General features: G+C 62.0%; 1 protein-coding gene across 1 annotated transcript; it reads left to right on the top strand.

Moving 5' to 3' along the window:
• The first annotated feature begins 3037 nt into the window (after nt 1-3037).
• On the top strand, nt 3038-10598 carry LOC125354495 (leucine-rich repeat-containing protein 47-like). The gene is made up of 7 exons (XM_048350121.1): nt 3038-3652; nt 7339-7788; nt 8522-8638; nt 9525-9640; nt 9736-9838; nt 10033-10122; nt 10208-10598. The coding sequence occupies exons 1-7, from the start codon at nt 3038-3040 to the stop codon at nt 10451-10453; spliced, it is 1737 nt and encodes a 578-aa protein (XP_048206078.1). The 3' UTR covers nt 10454-10598.
• The last annotated feature ends 1004 nt before the right edge of the window (nt 10599-11602 follow it).

Raw genomic sequence — 11602 nt, 5'->3', positions numbered from 1 at the left:
GGATACGTCTGTGCGCGCAGACACCTGGTCAGGACCTGCAGGGCATACAGCTTCATTAAGCCAGCAAGGTACGGACACCGCCGTGTTTACAGATGCTGCGGTCTCAGACGTGCCCACCATTATTTTCTAATCCGTTTTTAGTAAAATACCTCTTTAAATAAAACAATAATGGAAAAGCTAATCAAGGCATTATTCTTTTCTCTGACTGAAATAAACATGTAATGTTTTCACCTGCTGTCACTTCAGGACAGTATTTGTCCAGATACTTCACGTGACCGTCTTAGCCATGCCTGTTACGGGGGATTGCGAGTGACTGTTAGAATGATTCTGGTAGCCATCGGTGTTTGGTGTGAGCACGAAAAGTACAAAGACCCATTGGCCATTCATAAATATATAAATGTGGATGCTAATAACTAAATTTTCATTTATGCATATGTTGTGGATATTTAATATTTATTGTTTGTTATTCTTTCATAACTTAAGATATTTATTAAGTAATCTAATTTGAACATATATGCATTTGACATGAGAACACAAATGTAAATACTTTTAATGAAAATTTGCAACTTTTTAATGTTTTAACATACTTTTCTATTTGTCTTTATTTCAGGTACCAGAATTATAAGTAATATATTTTTTATTGTTACTGTTTTAGGGCTTAAGCACTGAATTCACCTCAAGCATATTAATATAATAAAAAGATCACTAAATGTTTGGTCACTTTTATTTGAAGACTACAACGAGACAGCAATTCCTAAGTGACTACAACATCAGTAGACACGAGTGGAGAGTGGCTAGGCCCGGAGCTTTTGAGTGGGGGGACTAGTGGCCAGAAAGAAATTTTCAGTGTTAGGCTGCCCTGACATAGCTGGGTCCTGTGGGCAGTCCTGGAGATGAGCTGGCGCTGAAGAACCTGAAGGACTTTAAGCCACCAGCAGATTAGAGCAAGTTGCTGGCAAAGTTCTGCTGTCAGTTCTCCAAGTGCCCGTGGAGGAGGCGCTCCCACGGCGCCAGGCCACAGCCCAGTGCTGTCCGTGTTCACGCTGAGTGTGCAGAGCACCGTCGATGGTCCTATACTTGCTCCTATTTTGAAATCCTAGTGTACACTCATGCGTGGACTAGCTTACAACCAGGAGTTGGGGTGTTTAAACAGCATTATTACTTGAGACGTGTCTGGCGTGACCAGTGTATGGAGGGCAGGGCAGGGATCTGGACAGGAGCCCTGTCCAGCAGCTACCTGATGATGGACAGCACCAGTGCACCCCAAAGGGCGCCCCTGGGGAGCCCACTCGGGGTGGTCCAGGACCTGCATACACACCACCTCAACTGGCCCGCAGGGGGCGAGTGTGTGCCATTGCTGTCCAAGGCCCAGGTGGCTGTAAAACACGTTCCTCCCGGTGACTGACCAAAAGAGTAGGGTCCCATCCCAGGGGCACGGGGAAGGTCAGCCTGCAGGCGCCTGGCTCTGCTGCTCCCTTCTCCCAGCCCCTGTGAGGAAGTCTGCCACACCACACCTCAAGCGCGGGGCCAGCTCACCACGGCTGAAACCTGAGATGGAACAAGAATAAACACTTCCTTTTTCGTCCTCTTTGTCCCAGCAATAGAAAGCTGACAAACACAGGCTCCCCAGGGTGTAAATGCTAAGGGTGGGCAAAGAGGAGGCGAGCCAGAACTTAACCTACACCACGGTCCCCAAACTTGTCACTAAGAGGGCGGGAGCACCGGTTAGCATAGCCAGGCTCTGATTGGTGGGAGCACTGATTAGCATAGGCCAGGCCCTGATTGGCGGGAGCACTGATTAGCATAGGCCAGGCCCTGATTTCGGAGGGCGGCAGCATCGGTTAGCATAGGCCAGGCCCTGATTGGCGGGAGCACCAGGCCCTGACTTCGGAGGGCGGGAACACCGGTTAGTGTAGGCCAGGCTCTGATTGGCGGAAGCACAGTTAGCATAGGCCAGGCCCTGACTTCGGAGGGCGGGAGCACCGGTTAGCATAGGCCAGGCCCTGATTGGTGGGAGCACTGATTAGCATAGGCCAGGCTCTGATTGGTGGGAGCACCGGTTAGCATAGGCCAGGCCCTGATTTCGGAGGGCGGGAGCATCGGTTAGCATAGGCCAGGCCCTGATTGGCGGGAGCACCTGACTTCGGAGGGCGGGAGCACCGGTTAGTGTAGGCCAGGCTCTGATTGGCGGAAGCACAGTTAGCATAGGCCAGGCCCTGACTTCGGAGGGCGGGAGCACCGGTTAGCATAGGCCAGGCCCTGATTGGCGGGAGCACCTGACTTCGGAGGGCGGGAGCACCGGTTAGTGTAGGCCAGGCTCTGATTGGCGGAAGCACAGTTAGCATAGGCCAGGCCCTGATTGGTGGGAGCACTGATTAGCATAGGCCAGGCTCTGATTTCGGAGGGGGGGGGGGAGTACGTTAGCATGGGCCAGGCTCTGATTGGCGGGAGCACAGGTTAGCATAGGCCAGGCCCTGATTGGCGGGAACACCAGTTTGCACAGGCCAGGCCCTGACTTCAACCCCCAGCTCTTCCTTAGGGGGTGCGGCCAGAGAGGAGCAGCTATGAAGGCCCCGGGCCTGGTGTGGCACTCCTTCCCGTAACCGCACCAGTCGGGCAGCCGGGGGCAGGGGGACTTGGAGTTGGACGCCAGCCCGGGCCCTCGGCTGGACGGAGACCCCGTCTTAGGAGGGGGGGGGGGGGGCGTGTTGGTGGCCGTTCTTCCCCGTGAGCGTCCCTTTCGTGCTCACCTTGGAACAAGCGAAGCCGCCTGGGCTGGGAGCCCTCGGCCGAGCGGGCCCGCTCTCAGCCCGCCCCGCAGTCCCGGCGGCAGCCCCGCGGCCCGGAGCCCCGCGGACGGCGGCCACGCGGGGATCCCGGCCCGGGCCGGACACGCCCGCGGCCCGCGCCGCCCCTCCCACGAGCGCCTCGGCGCGCGGGCCGCGCCCCGCCCGCGCCGCCGGTACAGACCGGAAGTGGCGCGCGCGCGCCGGAAGCCCGTCGCGGCGGCGGCGGCGGCGGCGGCGGCGGCGGCGGCATGGCGGGCGCCGCGGCGCCCGAGGCCTGGCCCGAGCTGGACCTGGCGGAGCGCGAGCGGCGGCGCGAGCTGCTGCTGAGCGGGCCCGGGCTGGAGGAGCGGGTGCGGGCGGCGGGCGGGCGGCTCCCGCCGCGGCTCTTCACGCTGCCGCTGCTGCACTGCCTGGAGGTGAGCGGCTGCGGCAGCCTGCGCGCGCCGGGGCCCGGCCTGGCCCAGGGCCTGCCGCGCCTGCACAGCCTGGTGCTGCGGCGCAACGCGCTGGGCCCGGGCCTGAGCCCCGGCCTGGGCCCGCTGCCCGCGCTGCGCGTGCTCGACCTGTCCGGCAACGCCCTGGAGGCGCTGCCGCCGGGCCAGGGCCTGGGCCCCGCCGAGCCGCCCGGCCTCCCGCAGCTGCAGAGCCTCAACCTCAGCGGCAACCGGCTGCGCGAGCTGCCCGCCGACCTGCCCCGCTGCGCCCCGCGCCTGCAGAGCCTCAACCTCACCGGCAACTGCCTGGACGCCTTTCCCGCCGAGCTCTTCCGGCCCGGCGCGCTGCCCCTGCTCAGCGAGCTGGCGGCCGCCGACAACCGCCTGCGGGCGCTCAGCCCCGACGTCGCGCACCTGTCCGCGCTCAAGGTGGGCGGGGCGCGCGCGGGGAGGGGCCCCTCGGAGGCCAGCCGCCTCCCGCCCCGCGCCCCGGGGCGGCCCCTGGGTGCCCCGCACGCCGCCGGCACGTGCGGCCCTCGGGTCCGAAGCCAGGCCGCCGCAGGGACCCGGGTCTGCTTTCCACACGCGGTGGTGGAGGGGGTGCTGGTGACCGAGCTCCTTCCCGGGCGGTGCCTCCCTGGACCTAACGACCTTCCGAGGTCCGGGTGACCGAGCCTGACCTATGAAAAGCCCAGGCTTGCCCAGAAGCAGGCAGCACACTCACACACAGGTATAGAACTGTCTGTTCTGCCTGCCCTTGTGGTGGATGTTTTGGCCTCCCAGGAATCTGTGTGTCTTGACAAGGCCCCTACGTCATGCGAGTACATACTCAGCGTACACTGCTTTCCGCAGTCGCTTGTGTCTGCCCGGGCTTAGTTGGCTAGTTTAGCTGCTCTTGCTGCTGGTTGCTTGGCTGGCTGGCTGCTCTCTGTGCCATCATGATACCTCCCCATCACTTCATCGTGTGACAGTGTGGCGTTCCTTAACACTGATGAAGACGCTGCCAAGCCTTCAGGCCCAGACTTGTAGCATTTTCCCACGTCTCCAGTTCATCCAGCCAAACAAGCAGGCAGAGCCCAGGCTAGGGGTCTGAGGAGGCACTGGGCAAGGACGCAGACACCAGAAGGTGCCTGGATCAGGGGCAGGAGTCAGAGCAGAGGCCTCTGCCTGCCCACTGACCTCCCAGAGGGAAATGATCGCAGGTGAGCTCCTGGGCCTCGTTCTTAGGCCCACTTCTCTGGGACTGTGCGGCAGGAAGAGCTGGACCCTGCTTGCCACTAAGCCTCTTGGGTCAAGGAAGCTGAGGAGCTAGCCTCCCTCCCCTGTCCTCTGTCCGCCAATGTGCTCGGCTTCATTGCCCTGTCTTGAACCTGCTTCTTCTGGCGACACGGGAGTAGCGTCTTCCAGGTTCTGGTGCAGTGCCACCAGGGCTGCTGTGGGCGAAGTCTGTCAGGTTTCTCCTGCCTGAATCTGGGTGACCATCACCCAGGCCCGTGGTGGTGTCCTGCCGGGGCTGCTAAGCTGTTGCATTGTGGCACAGCTAGTTAACAGAGACACACCATCCAGATTTCTCCTGGGACCCAGGAAAGGCCCTGTGTGCAGCTCAGAGGGCCTCCTCCAGGGCCGTGCTTCACAGAGCAATTCCGCTTTCGGCATGAGCTCTTCTGCCTCCTGACGGTCAAACCAAGATGAACGAACCCTTCCCTTATGCTCCGCACGTCTCAGCTCCTGGGAGGAGGCGGGGCACACCCAGGGCCTGGAAAGTCCAGGTTCCTCGCAGCTGTTGGCAGGGTGTGATTTGAAAAAGGGCGCTGTGGTGATCCCGTACATTGCTCTTCCGGTCACAGCCACGCAGCCGGGACGCTTCCGCATAGCATGTCCACACCTTGTCCCTGGGACCAGGGGGGCCTGCTCGGCACTTCCTGCTGTGCCGTCGGGGGGCGCTCTGCTAACCCAGCCAGGCCTCCACTGTGAAGCCTGAGGCTCCGCTTTGATTTCCTGCTTCCTTGTGGGGGTCCGGTGTTGCTGGGTTGAGTGTGCTTCGGAGGAAAATGTCTCAACTCTGCAAAGCTGTGTTGGTACTGCAGGATGCGGCTCTGCTTGCTTCTCTCTGGCTCTCCCTTGCCCCCTCTGGCAGATCCTAGAGAAATCTTCCCTCGTCTGGATTCTCTGTGGAAAGTTCTTGCCTTAATGGAGCTTTCCAGTCAAAGCCCCTTTGGGCTGTACTGACCTCCCACGCAGCACCCAGGCACCCACGCCTCCGGGCTGGTGGCCCGGCAGGCCCACTCTGCGGCCCTTGCCTCCAGCCTGCCCCAATGCCGAGCCCCGGAAGTTGGGCTCCGAACCAGCGTGCGGTGCCCCTGCTAGAGCGACTGGCGGGAGAGACTGCCTCCGATCGGAGAAGCTGGCGGGCAGGCTCTGGGCGCATGGCCGGGCTCCCCACCACTCAGTCCACACCCCCAGGCTTGTGTACAGTGCTAGAGAGCCTGGAGAGGTCGGAAATAATAGGTTCAGTATCCCTCGTCCAGAAACCCACGATCTAAAACTTTGAGCGCTGGCATGGTGCCCGAGTGGGGAATTCCGCGTGTGACGGCTGTGCCGGGTGGCGGCGAAAGGCCGCTCGCTGCGGTGGTCGTGTAAGCTCACTGCCGCGCGGGTCCTGGGAAGCGCGTGCAGACCACCTGTTCACACTCGGGTTTCCTCATGGGTGCGTCCCAAATCCGAAGCACTTGTTTTGGAGAAAGCACACCCCACCTGCGCAACAGTTGTGTTGATGGCCTGACCCCCAGTTCCCGCTGCAGGGGCGCCAGGTATTCCTCCCTCCCGGGGGTCCCCGCGTGCTGAGGCCAGCCTTGCTGACCTTGCAGTGTACCGGACGGGCCTGCCTGGCGGCTGTGGGTCACCCTTTCCTCCCTCCCGTGCTCTCCTTGGGCGGCTTCCGTAGCCGTGCCCCAGGAACCTTTATGAGCATGTCGGAAGCCCCTTCCCTGGGCCCCAGAGCCGCCAGACATCCCCTCCCTCCCAAGTGGGACTGGGACTCCGCCACATGGGGCGGTCGGGGGGGGCGGGGGGAATGCCGCCAGGCACCTGTGTGTTGTAGAGCTCAGATCTGTCTGTGGAGGCCACACCTCCCTTGGGACTCCCAGAGACCCTGACTGTTTAGTCCCCGCAAGGCCGGCCAGCGCCCCCGCCACCCCTGGAGGACATAAGAATCATTAGGGTTCCAAAGCTGCCAGCCAGCCATACTGGGCAAGACACCCGTCAGGAACAAGAAGCTCAAAGCAGGCAGGAGCCTCTCTCCCACAGCCCAAAGGGAAGGAGGGACCTGCGCAGCGCTGCCCCAGGGCTCCCCGCCCAGGCTCTGAGGAGTGGGCAGTGTTAGCTGAGCACTGTGGTCTGCTGGCCCGTGGGGAGTTATGGAAGACTCCAAGAATGCCCGGGGACAGACAGTGACCCCAGCACTGTTCCTCAGCCCATCAGCTGCAACTGTGGAAGGGAAGAGCAGAGACGGGCCACATCCTGGCAGCTTCGAGTCTGAACGTGGAGGAGCGCGCGGTCCGGAGGCTCCGCTCCGTGCTTTCTTTTTTGCTCCGCACCACATGGGAACCTGTTCCTGAAGGAAGCAATGCTTGTTTGCTGAGGCGCTCATGTTCCTCGCCTGTTACCTGCTCTCTAGCTCGGTGGCTGGCCCCAAAGAGGACAGGTGTTGCCACGACCAGGATTCAAGCCGGAGGGAGATGCTTCAGGCACAGAAGAGGTTTCACGGGAGGGACTGGCCCCGCGGCAGCTCCTTGCTGTTGGCGACTCCTTGTAGGACAGAGATGGTGTGTATAGCTGGGCATGGTGGTGCATAGCTATAGTCCCAGCTGCTCAGGAGGCAGACGCAGAAAGATCGCAAGTTCAAGGCTAGGCCCTATCTCAAAAACAAAAAAGCAAAAGTGGGGCAGGGCAGCTGAGGGTTTAAGCTGAACGCTTGTCAGGCACTAGCCAGGTCTGGGTGCAGGCCCCAGAACCGCCACGCAGCAGCAAGACGTGAAGCCACGGGCAGCCAGGTGACGCGTTCCTGCTTCACCTGCCCGCTGGGTCCCCTGACCCGCTCTCCATTCTCTCCCCAGACGCTGGACCTGGCCAACAACCAGCTGAGCGAGATCCCCGCCGAGCTGGCCGACTGCCCCAAGCTCAAGGAGATCAACTTCCGCGGGAACAAGCTCCAGGACAAGCGCCTGGAGAAGATGGTGGGCAGCTGCCAGACGCGGTCCATCCTGGAGTACCTGCGCGCCAGGGGCCGGAGCCGGGGCCGGGCCGAGGGCTCCGAGAAGGAAGACGGCCGGAGGCAGCGGCGGGAGCAGCGGAAGCAGCGGCGGGAGAGCGGCGAGGGGGAGGCGGCGGCCGCGGACACGGCCCAGCTGCTGCTCCGGGTGCTGCGGGTCTCGGAGAACCCCACGCCCCTGACCGTCCGGGTGAGCCCCGAGGTCCGCGGCATCCGGCCGTACTTCGTGGGCGCCGTCGTGAGAGGCATGAACCTGGAACCCGGAAACGCGCTCAAGCGCTTCCTCAGCTCTCAGGTGTGGGCACAGACTGCGGCCCGGGGAGGGGGGGGGCGCGGTGCCGGCCGGCTGTGGGTCCCGGCCCCGATCCCCTCGCTGGCTCCTCACCTTCCCCGTCCACGGGGGCTGGTCGGGAGCACCCCCCCGCTCGCCCCATGGTGGGCTTGGCGCGCGGGGCCCGCGCCTTTCACACTCAGCTTCTGCACTTTACCCTGCACTCTGCAAATGGCTTCACCACCACCCAGAGTGCACGCCAGCCCCCTCCGTTCCGGGCCCCGGGCGGGTTTTCTGACTGTGTAGTAAATCGCGCTCCTGCGAGGGTCAGGACATCGTCCCCTTGTAGCAGCGACGGTGCTGGGCAGGTGTCACTCATCCCAGCTGTCGTCTGTGATGCCAGTTCAAGACAGGAGGCACACCTCTGCACGCGAGCCCCGCGGGGCCGGGCCTCCCACTCTCCGCCGCCCGCGAGCCCAGCTTACCCCTCCCTCCCTGGCAGGCTGCTGTGCTAGAAGAGTTCCTGGGGCGTTTTCCTGAAGTTGTACTTGTTTTGCTGTCATAAATGTCATTTCTGGGTGGGTTCTTGAGATCTGAAACACCAAACTCTAGAACTGAAGAACCAGCGCTGCTGTGACCAGATGAGGGTCCTGCCGGCCGCACTTGGGCAGAGGGGGCAGGCCTGTGGGGGTGTGGTCTGTGGGGCACGCCTGCAGCACCCCACCGTGCCCCTCTTCCTCTCCTGCCTGTGTTGTAGACGAAGCTCCACGAGGACCTCTGCGAGAAGAGGACGGCAGCCACCATCGCCACCCACGATCTCCTCGCCGTGCGGGGACCCCTGCTCTACGCGGCCCGGCCGCCTGAGGACCTCAAGGTGCCACCTGCCGGGCCCGAGCCCTGGCGCTTACTTTCCAAAGATGCTAATGGCGGAGCCCAGCCCTCCCGGCGTGCTTCTAGCCAGCGTGGGGGGGGGGGATGAGGAGACACGCCCTATCTGAAGCCCAATTCCCATCACACAAAATCTCAAAGCGGCCTCTTTCGTTGGGTCATTAACGGATGTGTTTGCCAATACTGGCGCTTGAACTCGGGGCCTGGATCCTGTCCTCAAGCTTCTTTTTGCTCAAGGCTGGCATCCTACCACTTGAGCCACAGCGCCACTTCCAGCTTCTTGGAAGTTTATTAGAGATAAGAGTCTCACAGACTTTTCCTGCCTATGCCGGCTTTGAACTGCAGTCATCAGATCTCAGCCTCTCGAGTAGCTAGAAACACAGGTGTAAGCCACTGGCCCCCAACCGCTCATTAAGTTTTAACTGGAAATGGTAGTCAGTGCTCCACCTGTAAAGCATCGACCTTAGGGCTGGCTTTGGGTGAGCACTACTGTGGGGGTCCTTCGGATGCCCGCTATCTGGCCTGGCCAGCTCTGCGTGCGGGGACCTGTCTCCTTGGCCTCTGCGCACTGTGGACCCTCAGAAACCCAGTTGTGCGTCTGCTGGATGCGAGGTAGAGCTTGGCTGTGGAGCGTTTGAGTAGAGGCCCTTCTGTAAAGGCGCAGCCCGCGGAGCATCTGTGCAGTCATCCCACGGGAGAGCACTCCATCCTCAGCCCGCTCGCTGGCTTTCCGCTCTGAGACCGGCTGGCTCTGAGTTCGAGTCCCCCGGGGAGTGCGGGAGCCAGGATGTCATTAGTGTGCCAAGACAGGAGCAGCTGGACAGTGAGCTTTGGGGGTTGTGGGGTCACCAGGTGTCTGTCTGCCCTAACAGATCGTCCCCTTGGGGCGGAAAGAAGCCAAGGCCAAGGAGCTGGTGCGGCAGCTGCAGCTGGAAGCTGAGGAACAGAGGAAACAGAGGAAGAGGCAGACGGTGTCGGGACTGCACAGGTAGGTTGACTGACCCTGCCTGGCTGTGGCGGGTCACAGCACGCCCCCAAAGCTGCGGGCCCTAACAGCCTGCCTGCTATCTATGTCCTCTCCAGGTATCTGCACTTACTGGATGGGAAGGAAAATTACCCTTGTCTCGTGGATGCCGATGGAGACGTGATTTCTTTCCCACCAATCACAAACAGCGAAAAGACAAAGGTAGGGTGACGGGAGGCAGACGTGGCATCTGTGTGTCCCGGCGTCTTGGGGGCCTGGGCTGTCCCTCCTCAGCTGCCTGTTCCGCCCCACAGCAGGTGTTTCGGGGGTGGGGGGCCCTGTTAGAAGTCCTGGTCTTGGCTTGTGTAGGTTTGTGTTGTGATGACTGGTCTTTTCTGAAATCTCACTCCTTTAAGATTAAGAAAACGACCTGTGATTTGTTCTTGGAAGTAACGAGTGCCACCAGCTTGCAGATCTGCAAAGACATCATGGACGCCCTGGTGCTGGTGAGTAGCCACCGCCGCCTCTGGCTCCTGCGAGGGCACAGCGGCCTGCCTGCCCACTGGGCTTAAAAAGGATTTTCCTCCGCAGAAAATGGCAGAATTAAACAAATACACTTTAGAAAACGAAGAGGAAGGAGCGCTCTCCGATGCAGAAGCAGACCCCTCTGAACCACCTTCGGATTCCCAGAGGAACCCGCACTCTGGCAAGGATGGGCAGCGCCCCCTGGTGGTGGAGCAGGTCCGCGTGGTGGACCTGGAGGGGACCCTGAAGGTGGTCTACCCGTCCAAGGCCGACCTGGCCGCCGCCCCGCCCCGCGTGACCGTGCTTCGCTGACGCGCCGGCAGGCAGGCAGGCACACACGGGCCGGCCGTGGCTTTGGGGAGGGGTCACCAGGTGCCTTTTCCCCCGGGTGTTTGTAAGGTGCCTGTGTCCTTTGCTCGGCTTCCAGGTGGTTGTGTAAAGTGACATCACTAACCCACTCTCGGTGTTTTCTGTGGAATTTCCCCAATGCCGGGATGCACGGTGGAGGAGGTTGTGATCGTGTAGCCCCAGCACGTAGCTCCTTCCAGGAAAGGGGGCCCCTGCATGCCGTGCGACGGCACCCGTGCGACCTGGGGGGCGGGGGGCCGTGGGTTCTGCAGAGCCGAGGCCGCGGCTCCCAGCCCGCTTCCTCTCAGCACGTGGCCAGTGCGACCTGAGCGTCTGCAGGGCCTCCCTCCTGCCTTGGCAGAAGCCGCACGGTGCCCTCTAGAAAGCAGCCTGGCTCTGGGGGAGAGGCCAGGCTGCCCGTCCCCCCAGCATGGCTGTGCCGGGAGTAGAGCTGGCCGGTCAGGGCGCGCGTCGGCCCCCCAGGTGAGCGGAGGCGTGCTTTCCTGTGAGCAGACGGACAGGCCCCGCTTGCGGCTCGCCGAGGCCGACTGTCTGACCAGACACCCCCAGTGTGAGTGCCAGGTGGCGGCCCTCCCGTGTCACACGCGCTGCGCTGGGCACTGTGTGCCTGCCATGAGCCACACCCTCCCTGGAGCTGGACGGTTTCTATCTTTAACCAAATCTGTGCCGGGGCCCCTAAAGTAGCCTCCGGGGCCTCGGGGTCCTAACCAAGCTGGGTGGCTCTCCAGAGCTGCAGGAGACGCGGGCAGCCGCCCCGTTCCCCAGCCCGGCCCTCGGTCCTGCTGAGGCTGAGCACGCCTGCCACCTGGCGACTACTTTTCCTCCAGCCAGTTCCCAGAACTCGGGGGGGGGGGGGGGGGTGGCTCTGTCCTCTCCGGAGCCTCCAGCCACTGGCGCTCCAGCCGGCGGTGCTGCAGCCCCAGGGCCCCGGGGACGGGGCACAGCCACGACCCTCCGTGCTCACCACACCACCAGGAGGAACCAGCTCCGAGGCGGCCTGGACTCTGGGAAGGTTCACACTGACGGCAGAGCTGCTCCCGTGTTCTTTTTGCCCCTTCAACTCTAATAAAAACATTTGATAGGAAATATCTC

Source organism: Perognathus longimembris, chromosome 7, assembly GCF_023159225.1.
Source record: "Perognathus longimembris pacificus isolate PPM17 chromosome 7, ASM2315922v1, whole genome shotgun sequence".
Classification (NCBI taxonomy): Eukaryota; Metazoa; Chordata; class Mammalia; order Rodentia; family Heteromyidae; genus Perognathus; species Perognathus longimembris.
Note: the sequence above shows the minus strand (reverse complement) of the source record. Positions and strands in the feature narration are given on the sequence as shown.

Excerpts from the sequence above, each read along its gene's own strand:
- LOC125354495 (XM_048350121.1), top strand. The coding sequence starts at position 3,038 with ATGGCGGGCGCCGCGGCGCCCGAGGCCTGGCCCGAGCTGGACCTGGCG. Across the intron at positions 8,639-9,524 it reads GGCCGCCTGAGGACCTCAAG|ATCGTCCCCTTGGGGCGGAA; the intron begins GTGCCACCTGCC and ends CTGCCCTAACAG. Across the intron at positions 9,641-9,735 it reads ACGGTGTCGGGACTGCACAG|GTATCTGCACTTACTGGATG; the intron begins GTAGGTTGACTG and ends TGTCCTCTCCAG.